We start from the raw sequence: 24,068 nt of genomic DNA on the forward strand, positions 1-24,068 counted from the left end.
AACATAGAACATAACTTTAAAAGAAGAACAAAGCTTAATAACAACTCAACATGCAATAAAAAGAAGAATGTGCAAGTAAAATGAAATTGGGCAAATCAGCAGGCCACGACCAAATAACACCAGAAATGGTAAAGAATTTAGGAAAGAAAGCCATAAAATTTACATTACATCTATTCAATGTCATATGGAAAATGAAAATTATTCCCAAAGACTGGGAAGTAGCAATAATAATCCCTATATTTAAGAAAGAGGATAACTGCAAATGTGAAAACCATGGAGGGATTTTGCTTTTAAGCATTCCAGGAAAATTGTATGCCTGTATTTTAAAGCAGAGGAATCAAATAGAGGATACATTGGGTGAAATGCAATATGGCTTTTGAGAAAATAGAAGTACACAGATCTTATCTTCAGTTTTAGACAGATATCAGAGAAAACATTGGAATATGGAAAAGAATTAATGCATGTTTCATAGATTTCAAAATGGCCTTTGAGTTCCTAAACATTTAATATGGCAAATATTAAAGAAAAATAAGATACCAGTTAATTTAATAGCAGCTATACAAAAGCTTCTATAAAAGCAATAAAAAGTATGTAAGAACATGTAATAATAGATCAAAGGAATTTGAAACAAATGTAGGAGTGAAGCAAGGCTGTATCCTCAGTCCTCTTTTTTTCATTATAGTAATGGATGAAATTTTAAAGGCATGCCAAACAAGAACAAAAAAGTTTCACCTAGGATACAGGAAACTGAAAGAAATCAGGATTTCACATATGGCTTTTGCAGATGATGTGGTGATTCTAGCAAATACAGCCGAAGTTTACAGTATAATGTTAATATTTGGTATGAAGAAACAAAACAAAAAAGGAACATGACCATAATTATAAATAAAACTTAAACAATGATCATATCTAGAAACCAATCAAAACACATAATAAAAATAGAGAATCATGAACTGGAACAAGTCCACTCCTTTAAATACCTGGGATCATATGTACAAGATGGTAGACTAGACACAGAAATTAATAACAGGATAAGTGCAGGAAAAGTTATTCTATACAATGAAAGGCTCTTTCCTAGACAAGAAAGAAGTTACCCAGAATACCAAAATGGCAGTGTACCGTTAAGTGTTTGTATCAACATTAACACAGTATATTAACACATTAACACATAGTGTAACATTAACACATAGTTGTGAGTCTTGGTGTCTGACAACAGGAAACACAAATAAACTACAAACAATTGAAATGAAATATCTTAGGAAAGTAGCACAAAAAACAAGATTAGATCAAATAAGAAACCAAACTATAAGAGACAATCTTCAAGTTGCATCTCTGAACCAGTTCATAACAGAAGCCCAAATGAGGTGGTTTGGACATCTTACTCGAATGGAAGAAGGAAGAATAGCAAAAACTATATATGAGAGCCAGAAAATAGGAACAAGAAACATAGAAAAGTTCAGGAAAGGTTGGCAGAAGGAAATTAAAAAAAAAAATTAGGAAAGAAGCAAAGAACAAACCTTGGACAGGACATCATGGAAATCCCGTTGGCAAAATCTCGACACTTAAAAGCATAAGAGATCATAGACGAAGAAGAAGAAGAATGAAACTGTTAAGATAAAAATATTAAAAACATTCCATAGGATTGGATCTGAAAACAAAAAAGAATGGAAAAATCAGGGAAAGAGAGAGAAGTTGAGAAAGAACAAGGCAAAGGTAACAGGATAGTCTTGAAAACAGCAATTCCACAAGAAATTAGACTTTATAGTAGGCAGAAGAAAAAGAAAAATGACCTTTTGACATCTAACTTGAGTTGCATAAGTAGTGTATATGCTACTGTCATTATCATCATTGTCAGGTCTAGTACCCATGCTTTGGATACACTGGATCAGACAAAAGAAGAAAAAAAACAGCAGTTCTGTTTTTTTTTTTTTTTTCTGTTGACACAGTTCACTGTGTCTACAGAAAATCACTGTTGATACAGTTCTATGTAGAAACTGATACAACTGAAAAGCCACTTTAGCTATTAATTTACATAAAATTTGGGGAACTGTAAGATTGCTAGTAGTTTATTTTATCTCTGTCTCTAGTTACAGAAGACACTAACCTCAGTTTTTGCTGTTACAATTTAAATTTAAATGGTTTTCATTTCAATTATAGTACTTTGCATTTCTGACAAATGATTTATACTCTGAGTAAGCTGGTTTAAGTACAGAAAAATGTGCTGGTCTAATAAATTCATAGTTTATTTTTTATTCTATTTGTAATTTAGCTTTCATTACTAATAGAACTTCAAGTGGATATGTTTCTTTCATTCTGTTGTGGTGATTTTTTTGATATAATATAGGTAACTTACTTTATATAAATCACTTACAGGTGGTTAAGGGATAGAGTGCACTGATGGGATAAGCACCAGAATGGAGTTAAGGTGGGGATGCATGTACAGAATTATGTTGGATAAGGCATTCTGAGCTATTTGAAGGATATACATAAAAAAAAAGCAAAAAAATTATCTGAAAATTACCAAGAAAGATGCATTTTGTCTTCATTCTAGTTTGAAATGAGCCAAAAACTTTTAGTGAAGATTTCACATATTAAATCTAGCCAGAGTTACTCTTTTATTCACTGCTTTGTCTTTTTGTGCTGTTTTGCAGAGAAACCACACACAACAGAAGATAATTCTGTATAAAGTACCTAATAATAATGTATAAAACACTGACTTCGATAGGTGATGTTGAAGTAATTCCTTGTTAATGTCATGTAGTGTTTCAGGTTTTTAATGCTCAGGATTCTATGTGTCGCCATGTGCTGGTCAGATATTGGTTGTTGCGTGTAAGGTATCCAAATCACTGTTGACACAATTTTCCTATGTATTTTGTTAGGTGGCTGTTTGATGTGTTTGCATAGACTGTTATACCTTATCTGAGTAAGGATTCGCAGATACCGTGATAGAGGAGTTTTTTTATGTTAGATGGAATAATGTCTTTAATTGGAAGAGTTTTGCTGCGATGATGCGGAGTTTAGTGTGTAGATAATCTATATGTTTTGTCCATTTAAGGTGGTAATCTATGTAAAGACCAAGGTATTTTGCATGTGTTACAGGTTTGATTTCGGGACATTGGCGGGTTTTTTTTGTTGTTAATGCAGCGGTATGTGTGACAGTGTATCGATAGTAGTGCAGGGGCGCATGATTCTCGGGTTGTGTATTATCAACATCTGTGTTTTGGTGCCATTGATTAGAATTGCGTTTTGGTAGAAGTATGTTGTGATTTCATTTAGGTCTTGTTGTGCTTTGCAGACAGCTGTGTTGATGTCTGTGTGGATTGCTAGTAGTGCGGTGTCATCTGCATACTGAAATATTTGACTTCTTATGGCCATGTTATGAACATCATTAATGTAGATGTTGAATAGTGTGGGTGATAATTTGGTGCCTTGAGAAACACCGTGTTTTATTTGTATACCCTGGCTATGACATGTATCTATTTTTGTTACTTGCATTCTGTTTGAGAGGTAGTTCCTGAACCATGTATGCAGTGTTCCTCTTATACCTATTGAGTATAGTTTGGTGAGTAGTATGTCATGTTCAAGTGTATCAAATGCTTTGGTTAAGTCAAACAGTATAAGGATGGCGTACTTGTTTTTGTCGAGAGCTTTGTTTATTGTGTCAGCGATGTCTTCTAATAAAGTGATGGTGCTTTTTGTTTTCTGAAAGTCATATTGTTTTTGTGAGATGATGATGTACTCCTGTAATGGTTCTGTAGTCTGGTGTGCGTTATTTTTTCTAGAATTTTTGTGATGACTGGTAGGATAGCTATTGGTCTGTAGTTCTGAGTATCGTTTCTTTTACCGTGTTTGTATATTGGCGTAATTATTGCAGTTTTTAGTTGTTGTGGAATAATGCCTGTGTCAAACTAATAATAATAGTAATAATATGTGTGCTATTATAGTTAGCAGCCGGTTTTAAGATTGTAATTTTTTTTGTGCTACTGTTTATGATAGTCAGTACAAAAGTAATGCCTCCTATTTTTTTTTTCTTAGAAAATATATATAATTTATTTAACAATAACTTTTGTATGGATTAATTCTCCATCTTTCTAAAATATCCCCAAACTTTCATGGGCATTCTGCCATTTTCAAACAAGGTCTCCATCAGATTAGTAGAAAGCTTATGTGTTGGCAGTTTAGTTTCTGGTTGGGAAAGGCATGAGTTCACCCCTTTCCCATCCTTTAGCCAATTTCTACATGGAGCACTTAGAGAAGCAAGCACTCAACACAGCCACACTCAAACCAGTGATTTAGCTGAATTGGTAGATGTGTTTGCTATTTGATTATGTGTTCCAGACAGGTTAAATACAGTTTTTGTGCATTTAAATAACCAACATCCTATAATCCACTTCACTTCCTAGGTATACTAGACATAGTATACCTAGGAAGTATACATCACATGTCTTCCAAATGGTTCATTATCTTTTTCTATTTATAGAAAAATTTCACATGCTAGAAGATACTTTGCACAAACAATCACACTAACATCCAGCCCAGCAGACTGGTATTCTAAAAATACTAATACACACTGAGCGAGAGCTATCTGTTCCAGTGATATTGCTCCTGTGCCTATTTTTGCCATATTTTAGCCAATGGCTATAATTTCCAAAAAATGGGGGAAAAAACCTAAATCCCACCCCCAATCCCCTACCTTCCCTAATACACAAAACCACAGCAAAACTGTGGTGTTGTGTATTAGGGAAGTGTATGTTGTGTATTAGTCTTGTAACATCTCAATTTTGAGATTGTTTCCCTGATGGGTTTGTGATACAATCTCAAAATTGTGAAAGCAAATCATCAAATCTCACTATAATATCATTATGATTTAAAATGTATTCATTATTATTCAAAATTTAGTTTTAACTACCGAACTGGTCTTGACATACATCAATAATTACATGGATGCAAAGTACCCATCAGAGTTAATATAACATTTAGATACTATTGTAATAACATGGATATGAAGCTTATATTTTTGATATATTTTATCTGTTGCCATTTGGGTGCTTAAATAATAATAATATGGCAAGCCTTGATGTCAGATCTTTATATACCAATATCCCATCCTTTCTGACACTTTATTTTTACTTTTCAATTGATCTTTTCAATTTTGCCACCCATACTGGCTGCTTCTTTTGGAAGGATACCATACATAAAGAGATAGAGGACACAGCTATGGGTTCTGCCCCTCTAGCCAATTTCTATATGGAATATTTTGAAAAACATGCCCTTGATACTGCCATTCTCAAACCTTCTATCTGGCTGAGATATATTGATGTGTTTTCTGTATGGCTCAGACATATTAGATGCCTTCTTCCTCCATCTCAACAGTCAGCTCCCCAGAATCCAATCACCATAGAAAAAGAAAATAATAATAGCCTGCCTCTAAATACTGTAATCACTTGTCTTCCCAATGCCACACTTTCTAAAACCCACCCACACAGGCAGATAGATACATAAACTTTCCCACTCACCCTTTCAACAGTATGATGTTATCAAAATCTTTGTCAACAGAGCCTCCAACCTCTGTCCCACTCAGACTTTCCTTTCAACTGAACTTTCCTCTGTTCACCAGATATTCCTATCTAATTGTTACAGTGCTAAAAAAAGATTAACGAATTGTTTTTTTTTCCTTACTTCTCTTCATGCCCTCTCCACAAACAGACTATAGTAATGCTATTACTATTCTATATCCGGGGCACCTCAGAAACACATGGTCAGCATCCTGAAAATATATAATCCCTGTACTACTATCAGATCTCATATGAAGCTGGCTACCTTTATTCATTCCCCTAAGGATCCACTTCCTCCCCTCTCTGTTTCGGGTGTTTATGTTCCTTATTCTTGCAAATTATCTCATTATGGTCAAACTAGCAGATCTGCCTAGAAAAACAAGAAATACATCTGCTTTGGATACCTTCCACAGAATCAAACGGAAAAAAAAAACTACTATGCTTCACTGCAAAAAATATTAACTTCAGACACTTTTCTTAGAATCAGCAGCAGATTTGTTAAACCAGCCTCATCTTAATAAATATGGTTGTGTTAAGCTTCCCAAGATTTGGGAAACTTTAATTGTTAGGCCTCCTACCCAACTGCTAAGGCTAGCTATGAGAGGCACCTATAGAGAGTGCCTCTCATAGCACTTTAGTCTACCTATTGTTTTGAGTGTGTTTTTATTTTTACAATTCTGAGATTGTATCCCTTATATTTCATCTCTGTCACAATGTCTCTATGACAGTGACAAAATATAAGATCCAATAAACTCGTATTTTATTGTTCCTCTGTGCTCTATTCATTCCATTAAACCTAATAATGAGTTACTATCCCATATATTCAGATCGCATCTGAAAAGATATCATATCCGAAGTGCTTAATAAATATGAGCTCTATACCACATTTAAACCATAAGCTTTCTCCTTTGTCACATCCAGCAGTGTATAAAGTGTTCTGCACTTGTGACCTGGCTTACTATGAACTGACAAGAAGATCTGTTGACATCTTCTTCAGAGAACATAAAAAATGCATTTTGGCACCATCATTATGGCACTTGGGACTAGTAGACTATGCCTTTGGACACCTCCTTCACAAAGGATTAGATGAAAAAAACCAAAGTGTTATACAGAAAGTAATTATAAGTCAGAGAGACTGTTTTGGGCATCAGCAAGCAGCTTTAAAACATTCTCCAAACCTCAACAAGTAAATTTGTGAATCTCTCTCTCTTCTTAACCAACAATAGATCATGCCAGTTAGGACTTTAGTTCTTTGTGTTATTGATTACAATTTTCGACTGTTCCCACTCTTAATTAATTGTTGTTTGCTTACTGTGACAAACTGTTTGCTCTGAAGATACTGGGTATAAAATCAGCAAAATATCAGCAACTGAATAAATATATTATTTATTTTCTTATTATTGTTTTTATGTTGTGAATTAAAAGCAATTAAAAAACAACATAAAGTCTCCATTATTCTCTAGACATTTTTGCCATTCTGTGCTGTGTCTGCTTCTCATCATCTTCAAAATGGCATTCTTGGAGGTCTAAACAGGTGGTAGTCAGATGGCCAGATCAGGGTATATATGGAGAAGATCATCCCAGCCAAATGTTGCAGTTGCATTCCTTGTGCATATGGTTAGAGGTTAGATATTAGCATTTAAGAGTAATGTCACTACTCTTAAAGTGTTTGACCCAGCAGCTAACTGTGATCTTATTAACGGCATCTCCATTCACATTTTACAGAAGGCATGAATTTGTGCTCACATCTTATACAGTAGAGAATTCTTCGCCGCTCTTTTGCTTGATATACATGCATCTGTAACAGCCCATTTTGAGCTACTTGTGTATATTGCTTGCCACTGTCTGTTCGGTGACATATAAAACTTTCTTATGTACACAAATTGGGAGGGAAAAAGAAAATGATTAATTTCAATACTGCCCCTTGTACCTTCAGTCAAAATAGGGTGGGGGGGGGGGAACCAGTGATGGTAGTTTGATGTCTTCAAAACAAGTTTTTCATGTTTATTATAGAGAAAAATGCATGAAAAAAAAAACTCATATCACAAACATGAATCTTCATATAGGTAATTATTTTTTATTTTTATCTTGTAATATTTTAGAAACAGACGGCAGTGTGATGATTCTTATAGCTTCACATAGTAAAGGTTTACTCATATACCAGGATACTACTCTCTGTTGGGCCTCACACTTACCTGATGCTCCTGTATCCATTCAGAGAGCTACATTTCTGTAAGTATGTGGAACTTCATAATCTGTTTATTATTTTAATAAATTAATACTTTAAGTAATTATTGTTGTAAAATGTAAGGTAATGCACTTCAGGATGAAAAATTACACACTTCATATTATATTGATGATACTAGTTTACAGGAAATTGATGAGGCTAGGGATTTGGGGGTGCTGGTGGATAGAGATCTGAAATTCAGAGGACATATTACAAGAGTTGGGAAAATAGCTCAGAGGTTTACTTGGATGTTGAAGAACACATTGACAAGTAATGATAGGGAGGTTATTATCCCTCTTTATAAGGCTATGATTTGGCCACACATTGACTACTGTGCATAGAATTAGTCACCTGTATTTCTTGGGGATCAGGAGGTGTTGGAGGATTCAAAGACGCATGACCAAGCTGGTGACAGGTCAATGGAATATCCCCTTTAAGGATAGATTGAGGATGTGTGTGTTGTGGAGTTTAGCTGACAGGCAGAGAAGAGGGAATATGATAAAAACTTATAAGTTACTAAGAGGATTCTATAGGATTGACTCAGAAGAAATTTTTCAGTACATGGGGAGTAGGAGGAGAAAAACAAGGGTTCATACTTGGAAGTGGTCTAAGAGTGTGGTCAATCAGGGTGTGTGGACTAGGTTCTTTACTTGAAGAGTGGTAAATGAGTAGAATGGATTTCCAAAGGTGGTTGTGAGCACTCCAGCAGTGAATAGGTTTAAGGAGACATATGATAGGTATTATGTTAATGGATAGAGTGGGTCTCCCACAGTGAGTCTTTTGACTCCATGCAGTACCTATATAAATAATAATAACATTGCAGTTATGAACTTACTGATTGACATGAAATTTTTTATTGATTTTTTACTTAATTTATTTTTGTTGTCATTTATAAATATTTATATACTACTTTTCTGAAAGGGATTGCTTAAGGACTTTTGACCTAATATCTAATCCTCAACTCGTGCAGTTTACACCATCAGTATCACTTGAATATGAACAAGAATAGAGGAATCTATTCTTGAATGTGAATGTGAGGAATGTGACAATTGCAGAAGAATTTCCTTGCTGAGTTTTCCTGGTAGATTTATGCAAGCACACTCGAGAAAAAAAAGCTAAGAAAAATTGTGAAAAGGAAACTTGAAGTTGTCAAGATTAAATTTTCACTTTAAGATAAATAGTTGAGAAATCATGGCAATATAACATGGATCTCTATTTAAGCTTTTAGATCTGGAAAAGGCATAAGACAAGGTGCCAAGAGAAAATCTGTTCAAAATGTTATAACTCTATGGTGTAAATAGAACATTATATCAAGCAATTATTTAGTCTATGTTTGAGTTGTAAGTCAACAGTTAGGATTCAAGAAGGTGCAAGATGGTTTGATATTAAATCAAGTGTGAGACAAGGATGCATATTATCTCCATCATCATGTTATTCATCATCTATATGGATTACATTATGAAGGAAAGTGGCATTAGACTTAATATGAGATGTATATAGTAATTACTTTGCAAAGTTGTTAAATGAAACAAATAGTGATGAACACTGGTAAAAAAATTCAAGAGGAATGCAGTCAGGAGTACATATCAGTATTTGATATTTATATGTAGAAAAGCTATCAGAAACCTCAAATATGAAAAAATGTAGCTGGAATAGATGATATTTAGTAGAAATGCTCAAATAGGCAGGTATAAAACTTTTACAGTGGTTTCATGTAACATTAAGTATAATGATAAGGGGTCCCACTCTTTCTGCTGTTAAGTCTATATGGACATTATGAAGGAAAGTGGCATTAACTAGATATCCAACTTTAAGATCTTAATCTCAGTTTTTTTACATTATACAGTACTTTTAAAGAAATTCAGTGTGAGTTTTAGAATTTCTTAACTAAAGTGAATAACATCTTGAACAAATTTTGCATGAAAATCAGCAATAAAAAGTCAAAACTATGAAAATAAACAGGAGCATTGAAAAAAAACATCGGCTGCATTCTGAATAGAAAACCTATAGAACAAGTAAAAGATTTCAACTTATGTAGGTGCAATTTTCAGTGATGATATCAAATTAAATATGGAAATAAACAACAATAAACAATGCTGGTATAGTGGGAGTCATTTAAATAAATTGATATGAAAAAGAGAGAAAATAGCCAAAATGTGAAGGTATACAAGACTGTTCAAACAGATTTTAATTTATGGATATAAGAGTTGGGTTATAAATCAAAGAAGCTAGAGACCACAGATATGAGATTTGTGAGAAAAAATAAAGAAACAAATGGGTGGCATCAATAGAAGAATCATTAGAAGAAAGGTTAACAGAGTAGGTGTTTGATGTTAGGATGGTTGGAAAAAGACCCAAAAGAAAAAAGTTCTACATCTCTTATTGAATTGATGGAGTAAGGAGTACCTTAGAATCTGAAATATAAGATGTGGCAGTATTGCAGATAAGAGAATATTTTAGAGCAAATTGTCAATAGGAAGTTAGTAATAATATAAACTTATCATAGTTTCTATCATAATATCATGCTATCATAGTATACTATATATCTCTTGAGGGTACTCATCAGGAATTTGATGATGATGAGACATTGAAAAGCAATGGAAAGGTTTGGAGAAAAGATTTGCCATCACTCTTGACATTTCCAAAGCCTTTGATTATGTGTGGCATCATGGCCTGCTCAAAAAAAATGCCATCCTTTGATCTCCCTGCTGCCCTCTGTAATTGGGTAGCCAGCTTTCTCTGTAAGTCATGATAGATGGCTTCACTCCAGCATTGGTAGTGAAGCTCAAAGAGCTTCACTACCAATGCTGGAGTGCCTCAAGGCTCTTGCTCATAAATAACCTATTCACAGTCGCCACTAATCCTATCCACATCTTTGCTGACAATAGTACTTTTCATTCATCCTACTCATTCAACAAACCGTGCAGTACTCTGACATCCCAGGGTACAAGATCATCTACCACCAGTGACTTAACCATTGACTTTCATACTATCTTTGGGTGAAGGACAACCTTGTCATGTTCAATGCCACCAAAACAATCTTGTCTTTTCTCTTGCAAAAAGAGAACTCAGTTCACCTACTCTTATCCTCAAGTAACACACAAATCACCAGACAAGATGAGATCTCTCTGCTTGGACTAGCATTTACCTCCAGCCTCTCCTGGCATAAATGCATCACATCAATAGCCTCCTCACCATCCAAGAAACTAGGCATTCTCTTTCGTTCCGAAGGATATTTTACACCCAACCAACTCCTAACTATATACAAATAACAATCTGCCATGCCTAACATACTACTCACATGTTTGGGGTGGTACACTTAAATCTTCCCTTAAAATTCTTGATGCTGTCCAGAGGTGAGTAATTATACTTATTGATGATCCCTCTCTTACAGATTCACTTCAACCTCTATCTCACAGACACAGTGCTGAAATACTGTGTCTATTCTACAGGTACTTCCATGGTCACTGCTCCAGTGAATTGGCAACTACCATTCCTTCACTTTCAGCTGCACATGTTAATAAAAGAGTAGCAGCTGCCCAGCATCCCTTTACTGTGCAACTGCAAATGCACTGAACTTGCTCTACTCTTCCTCAGTTCTTTTATTCTGTCCACTTCTGTCCTCTAGAACAGCCTTCCTCATGAAGTATTCCCAAACAATTACAACTTGCAGCTCTTCAAAAAACACATCAATTAACTTTTATCTCAGTTCTCATTTTCACTTCACACACAGCACTGATGTGCTTATAGGTCTCTTGAACCTCTCGTATATGCGATTAATATATATATATATATATATATATATATATATATATATATATATATGAAAAATAAACTACTAGTTTCGTCGAAAAAATCAACTTATTCAGGTATCGAAAACAAAAATTATATAAAAAATAACAGAGACATTATAAAATTACATCAACAGATCTAATATAAAAGACCATAATACATTTAAAACAGGAATGGGTGCTGGAGTTCCAATTGAAGTTGACTATTGTGCGTGAGTTGTCACGAGTGCGCCAATATTGGATAATGGCAATGTTTGCATCAGAAAGACTGTAGCTAAGGCTGTTGTTTATATGGGATGAATCAAGGGATATTCTTTAGATTTGACTATTTTTCTTTCAAGCTCATCATAACACAAATGTATATTAGAAGTTTGCAGCCAGTCTACGAGGTGTTATTAACTTGGATGAAGGCCAACAACACCTCATAGACTGGCCACAAACTTCTAATATACATATGTGTTATGATGAGCTTGAAAGAAAGATAGTCGAATCTAAAGAAATATCCCTTGATTCATCCCATATAAACAACAGCCTAAGCTACAATCTTTCTGATGCACACATTGCCATTGTCCAGTATTGGCGCACTCGCGACAACTCACGCACGTAGTCAACTTCAATTAGAACTCCAGCACGCATTCCTGTTTTAAATGTATTACGGTCTTTTATACTAGATCTGTTGATGTAATTCTTTGTTTACGATATTTGAAGAACTTGATTTTTTCAATGAAACTATAGTATCTCACATTAAACTTTATTCTTTTTTATTCTCGGTGTTATAGTCATTCAAACTAATCTATTTTTCATAACATTATCTACCGAGTAAATATGAACGCCTATATATATATATAATAAAACATTAACCTATTTATTAATGAATGAAATTGCTTGTTTATTACAAATTCATTAATTTAGTATGTATCTCTAACATAACATCATCATCAATCAAATTCCGGACATTTACCCTCAAGGGTTGTACAGGATATGATAGTACTACATGAAAAATTTACATCATTACTAATTTCCTATCTACAATTTTACTCCAAATCAATCTAATATCTGTTAAGGCTCCAACATTACCAGATCTTATATTTCTATCTTCTAAGGCACTTTTTACCGTATCAATTCAGCTATATCTTGGTCTTCCTCTGGATCTTTTTCCTGCCAACCACAGAGAACACTTGTTTTGCTAATCCTTCCTCTATCATTCTGTTTAAGTGACCATACTATCTGAGATTAGCTCTGCTAATGCATTCCTGGATGCTGAAAATGTCAAGTTCTTTCCTAATATCCTCGTTTTTAATATGATATTGCCATTGATGCCATCTGTTCACACCCCTAATCTTTCTCAGGACTCTAGTCTTTCAAGTGTTCTACTTCTAACCCAGTTCTCAGATCCATAAGTTAAAGCTGGTTTGACTAATTTCTCTCTTATTCCATATAAATTTATTCAGTTGACTTCCTACCATACCAGCTTTGTTGATCCTGTTGTCTATTTTCATATTTAATTTACCATCGTCACTAAAAATCTGATGCCTAAGTAACTGAAATGTTTTACTTCTTCTATAGGTTCTCTATTCACAATGCAGTTGATAATTTAAATGCTTCTGCCTATTTTCATTGTTTTTGTCTTCTTATTGCTTACCTTCATAATATTCTATTACAACAGTTATTCAATTTAGTAAGGGGATCTTGCAGACTTGTAGTGGATTTATTTAGAAGTATGACATCATCTGCATAAAGCCAAGAGCTGACATTAACATTTCCAATTTTGATATCAGATTTAATACCACTTTCCTTCATAATGTGATTCATGTAGATAATGAATAACAGAGGGGATAATGTATAATTGTTTGACATCAGATTTAACATTAACCCATCTTCCTATACTTCATTTCTAACTGCTGACACTCACAACTCAAATAAAGACTAAGTATTGCTTGATATGATGCCCCACTGACACCATACAACTGTAGCGTTTTGAATAGCTTCTCTCTTGGCATCTTGTTAAGTCCTTTTTTTCAGATCTACAGAACTTAAATATAGATCTTTGTTATATTCTCATGAATTCTCAACTATTTGTCATAAAATGAAATTCTGATCCTGACAGCCTCTATTTGGCCTGAATCCAGCTTGTTCTTCACCAAGCTTCTCTTCCACAATCCTTCTCAACCGTTTCTCAAGTATACTGGCATAAATCTTACCAGGAACACTCACTAGAGAATACCTCTGTAATTCTCACATTCAGTTTTATTTCCCTTTTTATATATGGGTACTATGAGAACTCTACTCCAATCATTTGGAATTCGTCCCTCTGTCCAGGCCTTCTGAACTACGCAATGCAGCCACTGCAAGACTTTTATACCTCCATTTTTGAGTATTTCTGGTTGAATATTATCTACTCCAGCTGCCTTTCCACATTTCAGACTTTTGATGGCTTTTTCTACTTCAAGAATGATATGTATTCCTGATTGCATGCCTGGTCAGTGTTTTTTATCACTGTGCTGTCATCACTGCTAGTTTCATTTAGCAATTTTTCAAAGTAATTACTCCATACTTCAAGGATATCTTTTTCTCCAGTTTTCATATCACCTTTATCTTCTCTAATTCCTGTTACAGGACTCTTTAATCCATTTATGAGCTGCTTCAACAACCTCCAGAATATCTTGCCACCTTCTTGATATTTATTTTCTATGTTCTTACCAAAGTCTTCCCATGACTTTTGTTTAGCTAATTTTACACAGTGTTTAGCTTCTTCAACAACCTCCAGAATATCTTGTCACCTTCTTGATATTTATTTTCTATGTTCTATGTTCTTACCAGTCTTCCCATGACTTTTGTTTAGCTAGTTTTACACAATGTTTAGCTTTCTTACATTTGTCTCTGTATTCTCTAAGAGCACAAGCTAACTTGTTTGCCAGGAACTTTTGATATGCTTACTTCTTTTACTTCACTGCCTCTTTAGCTTCCTATGCTCACCATGGAGTTCTGATTTTTCTATCCTTGCAGACAAACTCACCACATGCCTCTCTGGCTGAATCAATCAATGTTTTCTTCAGAGCTTGCCACTGAATCTCCAAGGTTTGAATCCTGTTCTCAAACTCTTTCATTTTTTCTTGAATAATGTTTGTATATTTCAGTCTACAGTTCACATCTGAGAGCTTCTCAACTTTTATTCGCTTTTAAACTTTCTTATATGATCTTCTTTTCAATATGAAATTCAATTTTATCCTATTCAAGACTAAATAGTGATCACTTCCAATTTCATATCCTCTGTACACTCTAGTGTCCTGCACCAGAGAGAAAACGTCACTATCGACAATAACATAGTCAATGAGACTTTTCTTATTCCTTGCATTTTCTCTCCATGTGAATTTGTGCACATTTTTATGTTGGAACATGGTGTTAGTAATAACCAGTCCATGTCCTGAGCAGAAATCCAACAAGTATTTGCCATTATTATTAGCTTTGCTCTTTTCTCCAAATTTCCCCAATATATTTTTCTATGTTTGACAATCATTTCCTACTCTGCTATTTAGATCCCCAACAAGGACCAACTTTTCATTTTTCATTGTATCAGTTGCTTTTTCTAAAGCCTCAAAAAATTCCTCCACTTCTACCTTAGTAAAACCTTCTGTGGAACCATAGGCACAAATAAGTCTCATCATCCAGTTCCCGATTCTGATATTTGTTCACATCACTCTACTTGAAATTGCCTGCTACTCCTTCTTTTCCTTGATTGTCGTTGCTTGAATATAACATTTTGTATTTTCTCAGAAAGATCTCACAAGTTTTTGTCTTTTTTGTTTTAGTCACCCCTATTATGTCGATCTGATACTTATCCAATTCCTCAGCTAGCTCCATTTCTTTCCCATTCAGGCTTCTTATGTTGATAGTACCGATCTTCAACTCTGACGATATTGAGTTAGGGTGTGTTTTAGGATTTGTTCCAGTACCTGACTTTTTGCTGTTTGCCTTGGTTCCGTGGCAAAAACAAACGGGGCCTTGTTTAACCAGGTGATGCCCTAGCCAGCTTGAAATTCTGTCATGTTGTACCATAACATCCATTTGAATATTTCTGATTATCACAGTTTGTAAAATAACAAAAACTACAGGCGAATTTAATTTATAATATACGATTGTTTTACCTAGTGATCACCACACTATCTACACCATAAAAGTGAGTGTAAAATTTCATTAAAATCAGTCATGCACAGATATACTCAAGCAGAGTCTGACTGACAGAAAGCCAAAGATTATATATATGATAATATCAGTTCATTAATTTCAGAGACCTGAAGGGAGTGTTGGTGCTGTTGACGGAACAAGGAAACCTAACTTGCTGTTACCTTGGAACAGATCCATCTCTCTTTGTATCACCGATAACTGAATCTCGAGAAATAGATTTTGTTGAAGCTGAACAAGAAATGCACAAACTTAGAAAGATTATCAAATCAGCTAATAATAGTAAGTCTAGAAGCTGTCTTAATCTGTATGAATCATAAATTATTTTTTGTATGTTGTGTAAATAAATATAATATATACGTTAGTACATTAAGTCATAAATCAAAACATTGAACTTTGAGATGTAAGAGGACCACTCACTAGTTACCATTACTATAATTTTTCTAATATGCAAGAAGTTAGATATGTTAAGAATGCTGGACTGGTTTAAACAAAAACAGGAACACTTGCGAGGAACTGTTTTCAGTATCTTGAATTCATTTTTACATCTTTTCATAGCCTTACTTTATTTCATTTGAGATTTTAAGATCTTGTATGCAAAAGAACAAGAAACTTGGTCAGAAAACTAGCTGAATTCAGAGTGAATGAAGGTTGTCAGGATAAGACATGTACTTTTAAGACAAATAGTTCAGAAATTAGAGGATTATAACAAGGATCTATATTTAAATTAAACTTGCCAAGAAGTTACACTCTTGTTTAATCCTTTATCGAAGTGTGAGCAAACAAAGTTAATGTGTGAAGTATCTTCACGACTAAGTTAAATATAGATTGTGAAGTATCTTTATGAGCCTGTATTTAAGTTTTGTCAATCTAGAAAAAGCACATAACTTGATACCAAGAAAAGCTGTTTAAAATGCTATAAGTATATGGTGTAACTGGAACATTATACAGAACAGTACAGTGTATATTTAAGTTGTAAGTCTACAGAATTAAAGAAGGTATAGGAAGATGGTTTGGTGTGAAATCAGGTGTAAGACACTAGCTCTGCTGTTATTTGTTGTCTATAAGGATCACATTATGAAAGGAAGTGGCTAAACTTTATTAAATTTGGAGTCTCAGCTTTTAACATTTTTCAGATGATGTTATTCTCTTAAATAAATCCAGTAGAAGTATTCAGAATGCCTTAATTAAATTGAATAGCTGTTGTAACAAATTTGGCATGGAAATTAGCAATAAAAAGATAAAGACTAGGAACATTGAAAACATCGGGTGTATCTTGAATGAAAAACCTATAGAACAAGTGAAATATTTCTTCAACAATTTAAGCACAATATTTGGTGGAGATTCCTTTAAATAGATTTATATGGAAAAGAGGGAAATTAACAATAACATAGTATAAACAACTTTTCAAGTCATTTTTGGTGTATGGATATGAGAACTGGATTAGAAATGAAACAGTTGATCAAAAGAGACTTAGAGAACCATAGATATGAGATTTATGAGAAAAGTTCGGGAAGGTGAAGTGAGTCATCTGTGGAAGCCTCAAACCCTACTGCTTTATCACTCATACACATTCATTTGATGAATGCTGATGGTAGGGAAATAACTGAAGCAGATAGCTGAGTTACTGAAATGATATTGCAGTGACAAATTATTATTATTATGTGACACCTCCAAGGAGTCCAAAGGCTCATCGAGGGAGGGCACCTACTCTACAGCTCTCTATCTCCACCACTCAATCCACTAACTACAGCGAATCACATCATCTATACCAATGCCATCTACTGCCCACCACTAGTATTTTCACAATCACAAACATCTATACCCATGGTGGGATTTGAATCTGCAGCCTTTTGGCTGGAGAACAGATATGCTAACCACTCAGCCAACCAGGCCGGCAGGCAAATGTCACGAACACTGATGCAGGGATAGAAGGTAGATGGATTGGAGGTGCTTAGGATATTGTGGAATCTTAATGCAAATATGGCTGTAGGATTAGGTGACCATCATCCAGTTTATTATGAGAATGTGCAAGGAATTGGTAGTGCCTTTGACCAGGCTTGTGAAAGGTACTGCCAGGTCTCACCTCTGGCAAGGTTGTAAGGGAATTGGAAGGAGAACAAAATAGTTCCATTGCATAATGGAGACTTCAAGACATAAGTAGGAAATTATAACCTGATCAGTGCCAATCTTTAATTGGTCAGAGGCAAAATTAAATAATCAATGGATAGGAATATGATACTTTATGAAGCAGCATGGCACTTTATGATGAATAGGTCATGCCATAGTAATTTGGTGAAGATGAATAATGAAGTGTGTAAATAGTGTGGGCCTCTCACGAAGAGTTTTCAGTCACATGGGTTTCTTGGGGATTCATCACAGAATACCCCTCTAATAGAATTAGAGGGGTATTCTGTGATGAATCTTCAGGCTCCATGGAGCTTTCCGTGTGATAATAATAATAATTTTGCCATTCTAAATCTAACCCCTAATTGGTTTTAATTTCTCTATAATGATTAGCAATATTCTCCCACCCTTTCTATTTTTTCCATCATCCCTGAATAGACTGTTCTTGTCACATCCTATTCCTGTAGGAATAGGATGTGACAAGAACAGTCTGTTCAACAGTCTAACAGAAGAGGCTAGCCATACATGGCTAACCTCTCTGTTAGCCAGTCTCGTTATGTTAATAATTTTTGGTATAATTTAATTTATCGTCACATTCCTAACATGCATCCTCAGGGGGTGTACAGGATATTATGATAGTACTACAAGAAACAGTTATTACATCATTACTAACTACTGATCAACAATTTTCTCTCAAATTAATCTGTTATCTGTAAAGACTCCAGCATTATCAGATCTTATATTTCTGTTTTCTAAGACACTTTTTTACTGTCAATCCACCTAGATCTTGGTCTTCCTCTGAGTTTTTTTCTGTCAACCCAGCAAAAATGCTTATTTTGGTAATCTTTCCTCTCCCATTCTATTTAAGTGACCATACCATCTGAGATTAGCTTTGATAACACATTCTTGAATGTTAACAATGGCAAATTCTTTCCTAATATCCTCATTTTTAATATGATACTGCTCTGTTCATTCTACTAATCTTTCTCAGAACTCTCATATCTGTGGTCTGCAGTCTTTGATCAAGTGTTTAATTTCCAACCCTTCTCTTGGATCCATAAGTTAAAATTGGTTTGAATACTGTCTTGTATACAGCTAATTTATGTTTTGACTGATTTCTTTCTTATGTTTATTCAACTGACTTCCTACATGCCATCTTTACTAATTCTGTTCTCTATTTCCATATTTAATTTGCCATTTTTACTAAAAGTGCCTAAATAGCTGAAATGTTTTACTTTGTTCTATAGGTTCACAGCTCAGGATACAGTTGACATTTTCGATGTTTCTGCCTATTTTCATTGTGTTTGTCTTTTATTGCTGATTTTCATACCAAATTTTGATATCAGATTTAATACCAGTTTCCTTCATAATATGATTTATATAGATAATGAATAACAGTGGAGATAATGTGCACCCTTGTCACACATGCACCTGATTTAACACATCAAACCATCCTCCTGTACCTCCTTCAATTCTAAATGCTGACTTACAGCTTAAATAGAGGCTATGTATTGCCCAATATAATGTCCCATTTACATGATATAACTGGAGCGTTTTGAAGAGCATTCCTCTTGGCACCTTGCCATATGCAAGGTGCCTTTTCCAGATCTACGAAACTTAAATACAAATCCTTGTTATGTTCCTAAATTTTCTCAACTATTTGTTTTCAAGTGAAAATGTGATCCTGACAACCTCTGTTTGGCCTGAACCAACTTATTCTTCGCTAATCTTCCCTTCCACAATTTTTCTTAGTCACTTCTCAAATATACTCATAAATTATCTCTGTAATTCTCACATTCAGTTTTATTTACCTTTTAAAAATGAGTGCTATGAGAGCTGTGCTCCAATCATCTGGAATTTGACCCACTGACCAGACCTGAATTATGCAGTGTAGCCACTATAAAACTTTTTTGAGCATTTAATCTAGTCAATTTTTCATCCACTCCAGCTTCCTTTCCATTTAATTAATCAAAGGCAATGCCTTTGACAAATTAAATTGTACAAAAAATCATTAGCATAGCAAGACTAGCTAACAGAAGAGGAATAGGATTTGACAAGAACACAGTCTAGTCAGGGATGATGGAGAAAATAGAACGGCTGCTTTTCAGGTTTTTGATGGTTTTTTCTACTTGAAGTATGGATATGTATTCTTGACTGAATACCTGTTGTGAGTTTTCAACAACCATGCTAACACTGTTTGTTTAAAAAAGAGTTTTCAAAGTAATTATTCCAGACATCTAGAATATCTTTATCATCAGTTTTCATGTCACCTTCATCATCTCTGATTCCTTTACAATAATATTTCCTCCAATTCTAAGTTTTTTCAATGAAAGCTCCATAAAAATTCACCAAACATTGGTTTACCAAATGGTAGTCCTTTGAAGACAATCTAAAAAATTAAATTCATTCAATAAATAGTTCAACAAATGGGTTAAAATAAAATGGTGTTGCATAACTTTTCACTGAAAAAAAAATTTGACGATCACTTTTTATGAATACCTTTTCATTATTCACTGAATCATTTATTTTCATCAACACCATCATATTCCTGATATGCACCCTCAAGGGTGTTCAGCATAGTATATTAGTACACCATTAGTACAACCAGAAAAGTTTCCATACTAACTTAATTCTTATCAACAGTTTTCTTGTAAATCAGTCTATTATCTGTCAGTATTCCAATATTATCATATCTTGTATATTTCAGTTTTCTAAGGCACTTTTAATTGCATCAGTCAGTCTAGAGCTTGGTTTTCCTGTGGATTTTGTTCTACTTTTCTGGCATCAAATCTTTCCTCACCCATTTTGTTTAAGTGACCATTCTACCTTAGATTAGTTCTGCTCATCCATTGCTGAATGTTAACAATGTTGAGTTTCTTTCTATAAATTAAAGATACCAAGAAATTATATACTTGGTTTAATCCTTTATCCAAGTGTAAGCAAACAAAGTTTGCACCTGAAGTATTTTCAGGACTGGGGCAACTTGTATATAGAAGCCAATGACTTTACTTGCCTTAGTATCCCATAATGCAAAGCACATATCCTTACTGGTATGTATAATGGTATGCATTATTGGAAAGGTCATTACCCAGACTGGTTTCAACCTTTGTTGAGGTCTCTTCAGTTGGTTTAATCCTTTATCCAAGTGTAAGCAAACAAAGTTTGTATCCGAAGTATTTTCAGGACTGGGGCAACTCATATAAAGAAGTTAATGACTTCACATCACTTGCCTTAGTATCCCATAATGCAAAGCGCATATCCTTATGGGTATTTATAATGCTGTGCATTATGGGAAGGCTCATTATCCAGACCAGTTTCAACCTTTATTGAGGTGAAAAAGTAAAGGGTTGCTCATCATAGGCCTAGAGTAGTTAGCATAGGGGTGCATGAGAGAGAGAGAGAGAGAAAAGGCCTCAGCTCTTTTATATCATCATATAGCCAAAGGCTATCAGTTTTCCTTTTTCACCAATTGCATATAGATGAACAACCAAAAAACCAAGTGAAACTAAAACACAAAGATGACTGATACCCAGGTGGTTAGCCCCATCTGGGTTAACTGCCTTGAGATGGCCTTCTCTTCTTGTGATTGCTCTCCAGTCATCCCTGCAATTGACTATAAGACTACATTGAATTAAGAGGATGGAACTATTAAAAAAAAAAAAATCTCTCATAGCAAGAATAGACAGAATTTTATCTCCCTCTGGTGAATATTGCATAATGTGGGTATTCTACACCACCTAGTGATACATTTGATATCTCCTAGAATGCTTCTGGGAGATATCATAATACAAAAAATGTCTGACTGAACAATAAAATTTCCACAATACAATATTATAAAGCATTTGGATGTCATATTGCTGGTTTTCAAATCTGTGTTTTTTTTCTAACCTTCCATAAATGGTATTTTAATTCATTAATTATAAAAATCAAAATTCTCTTTCCATTGCTGACAGGTGGGTGAGTATTGTAAAAAAAATAACCTGTTCTGTTGTAAATAGTGGCATGCCCAACACATTACATAATCTGTTCCAAATATGCAGAGCAAGCGTGCAGCTGTAGAATTGGAAACTGTTTCCAATTGGTAACAGATGTCACAGATTGGATCTCCTATGTTAAAGTACCTCCATTTGATGGCATTGACTGAAAGGTGACCATATGCAATTCTCAAAGCAAGATCCTTCCTGCTAGGGTACCCTTGGAACTTCAAGTTATGAAACAAAATATTGTTGTCAGTACCCAACTGTGGAACTTCACAGCGAGAGAGATTAAAGATTGCTTTTTTCCATTAAAAATTTTACTTTTTTTTAATGGAAAGAATGTCAATTCCAGAGTGTTTTAGCAGTCTTTGAGTTAAGCACAGAGTGTTGTAGTAGTCAGGAACAATCTCAGCTTTTGGACCTTTATAATCATTAACTCCAAACAGGGGAAGATATAAACTCAAGTTGTACTGGAGAAGGTCTGCACATGTGTGATTAGTTTGCAATATTTTATGGATTTTTGAAGCTGTATTGCTTAAATAGCAGAATTTTAAGAACTGGAAGTCCAAATCCTCCATGCTTCGTTGATAGTTGAAGAAATTCCTTTTTAATTTCTTGGTATCGGCTAGACCAAAAAAAATTGCACAGGTTTACTATATAATTGCTTTTCTTCAGCTTCTGTGATGTCTGTAATATTTATTATGTACAACTGAGCAGGAAAGATTATGGTTTTGAGTACTATGGCTTTAAGAGAAAAGGAGAGTGGCCCTATTTTTCAGTCTTATAACATTTCCAAGTTCTTGTATATAAGTTCTTGGACTAGTAATATTGGGTAAATGGAGAAGGGAATTTTAAGTATAATGAGGGGTTCTCTCTCTCTTTGGGTTTAGTTCAAAAGGAATGTCTCCAAGATCCCACTTTCCATAAACTTTTAATTTTGTCTTGTCTGCATTAATAATTAATCTGCTGCTTTTGCTGAATTTTTCCAAAATACCAAAAAAATATATATATGGAATCATTATCCTTCAAAGTTCCAACTACATAATCGGCATATGCCAATACCTTATTTTCCTTTTTAGGTGAAGGAACTGTTATTCCTCGCACAGCTTTAAATACAAAATGTTATATTCAGGCAATGACAATCAAGGAAAAGAAGGAGTAGCCATAGTATTCAACAAAAAATACGAGGCTAATCTTCTTGAATGGCAGTCAGTCTCAAGTAGAGTAATGTGGGCAAATATGAGAATGGGAAACTGGACAATGAGACTTATTTGTACCTATGGTCCCACAGAAGGTTCTAATAAAGGTAGAACTGAAGGAATTTTTTGAGGCTTTAGAAAAAGCAACTGACACAGTGAAAAAGGAAAAGTTGGTCCTTGTTGGGGAACTAAATAGCAGAGTAGGAAATGATTGTGAGACATACAAAAATATTTCGGGGAAAATTTGGAGAAAAGAGCAAAGCTAATAATAATGGCAAATATCTGTTGGATTTCTGCTCAGGACATGGACTGGTTATTACTGACACCATGTTCCAACATAAAAATGTGCACAAATTCACATGGAGAGAAGAGGCAAGGAATAAGAAAAGTCTCACTGACTTTGTTATTGTTGATAGTGATGTTTTGTCGAGCAGGACACCAGAGTCTATAGAGGATTTGAAATTGGAAGTGATCAGTATTTATTCTTGAGCAGGATAAAATTGAATTTCATATTGAAAAGAATGATATGTAAGAAAGTTTTAAAGCGAATAAAAGTTTAGCAGCTCTGAAATGTGAACTGTAGACTAAAATACACAAAGATTATTGAAGAAAAAATGAAAGAGTTTGAGAACAGGAATCAAACCTTGGAGATTCAGTGGCCAGCCTTGAAGAAAGCTCTGATTGATTCAGCTAGAGAGGCATGTGGTGAAGTTGTGTGCAAGGATAGAAAAATCAGAACTCCATGGTGGACACAGGAAGTTAAAGAGACAGTGAAGAAAAAGAAGAAAGCATATCAAAAGTTCCTGTCAAATAAGTCAGCTTGTGCTCTTAGAGAATACAGAGACAAATGCAAGAATGCTAAACAGTGTGTAAAACTGGCTAAACAAAAGTCATGGGAGGACTTTGGCAAGAATATAGAGAATAAATATCAAGAAGGTGGTAAAATATTCTGGAGGTTGTTGAAGAAGCTTAGGAATGGAGGAAAGAGTGCTGTAAAAAGGAGTTAGAGA

The 24,068-nt window shown here is 34.5% G+C and overlaps 1 protein-coding gene across 4 annotated transcripts in view; it reads left to right on the top strand.

The window, feature by feature from the left end:
• Nucleotides 1-24,068, top strand: part of BBS9 (Bardet-Biedl syndrome 9) — a 347,462-nt gene that overhangs the window by 168,369 nt on the left and 155,025 nt on the right. For all 4 annotated transcript variants that reach the window (XM_090415673.1, XM_090415671.1, XM_090415675.1 and 1 more), the window contains 2 exons: nucleotides 7,658-7,787; nucleotides 15,862-16,037. In XM_090415673.1, the coding sequence (XP_090271799.1) occupies nucleotides 7,658-7,787; nucleotides 15,862-16,037 (306 nt within the window). The remainder of the gene's footprint in view (nucleotides 1-7,657; nucleotides 7,788-15,861; nucleotides 16,038-24,068) is intronic.

The sequence above is a fragment of the Typopeltis vanoorti genome, chromosome 3, assembly GCF_054136105.1.
Source record: "Typopeltis vanoorti isolate ZY-2024b chromosome 3, IOZ_Tvanoo_1.0, whole genome shotgun sequence".
NCBI classification, from domain to species: domain Eukaryota; kingdom Metazoa; phylum Arthropoda; class Arachnida; order Uropygi; family Thelyphonidae; genus Typopeltis; species Typopeltis vanoorti.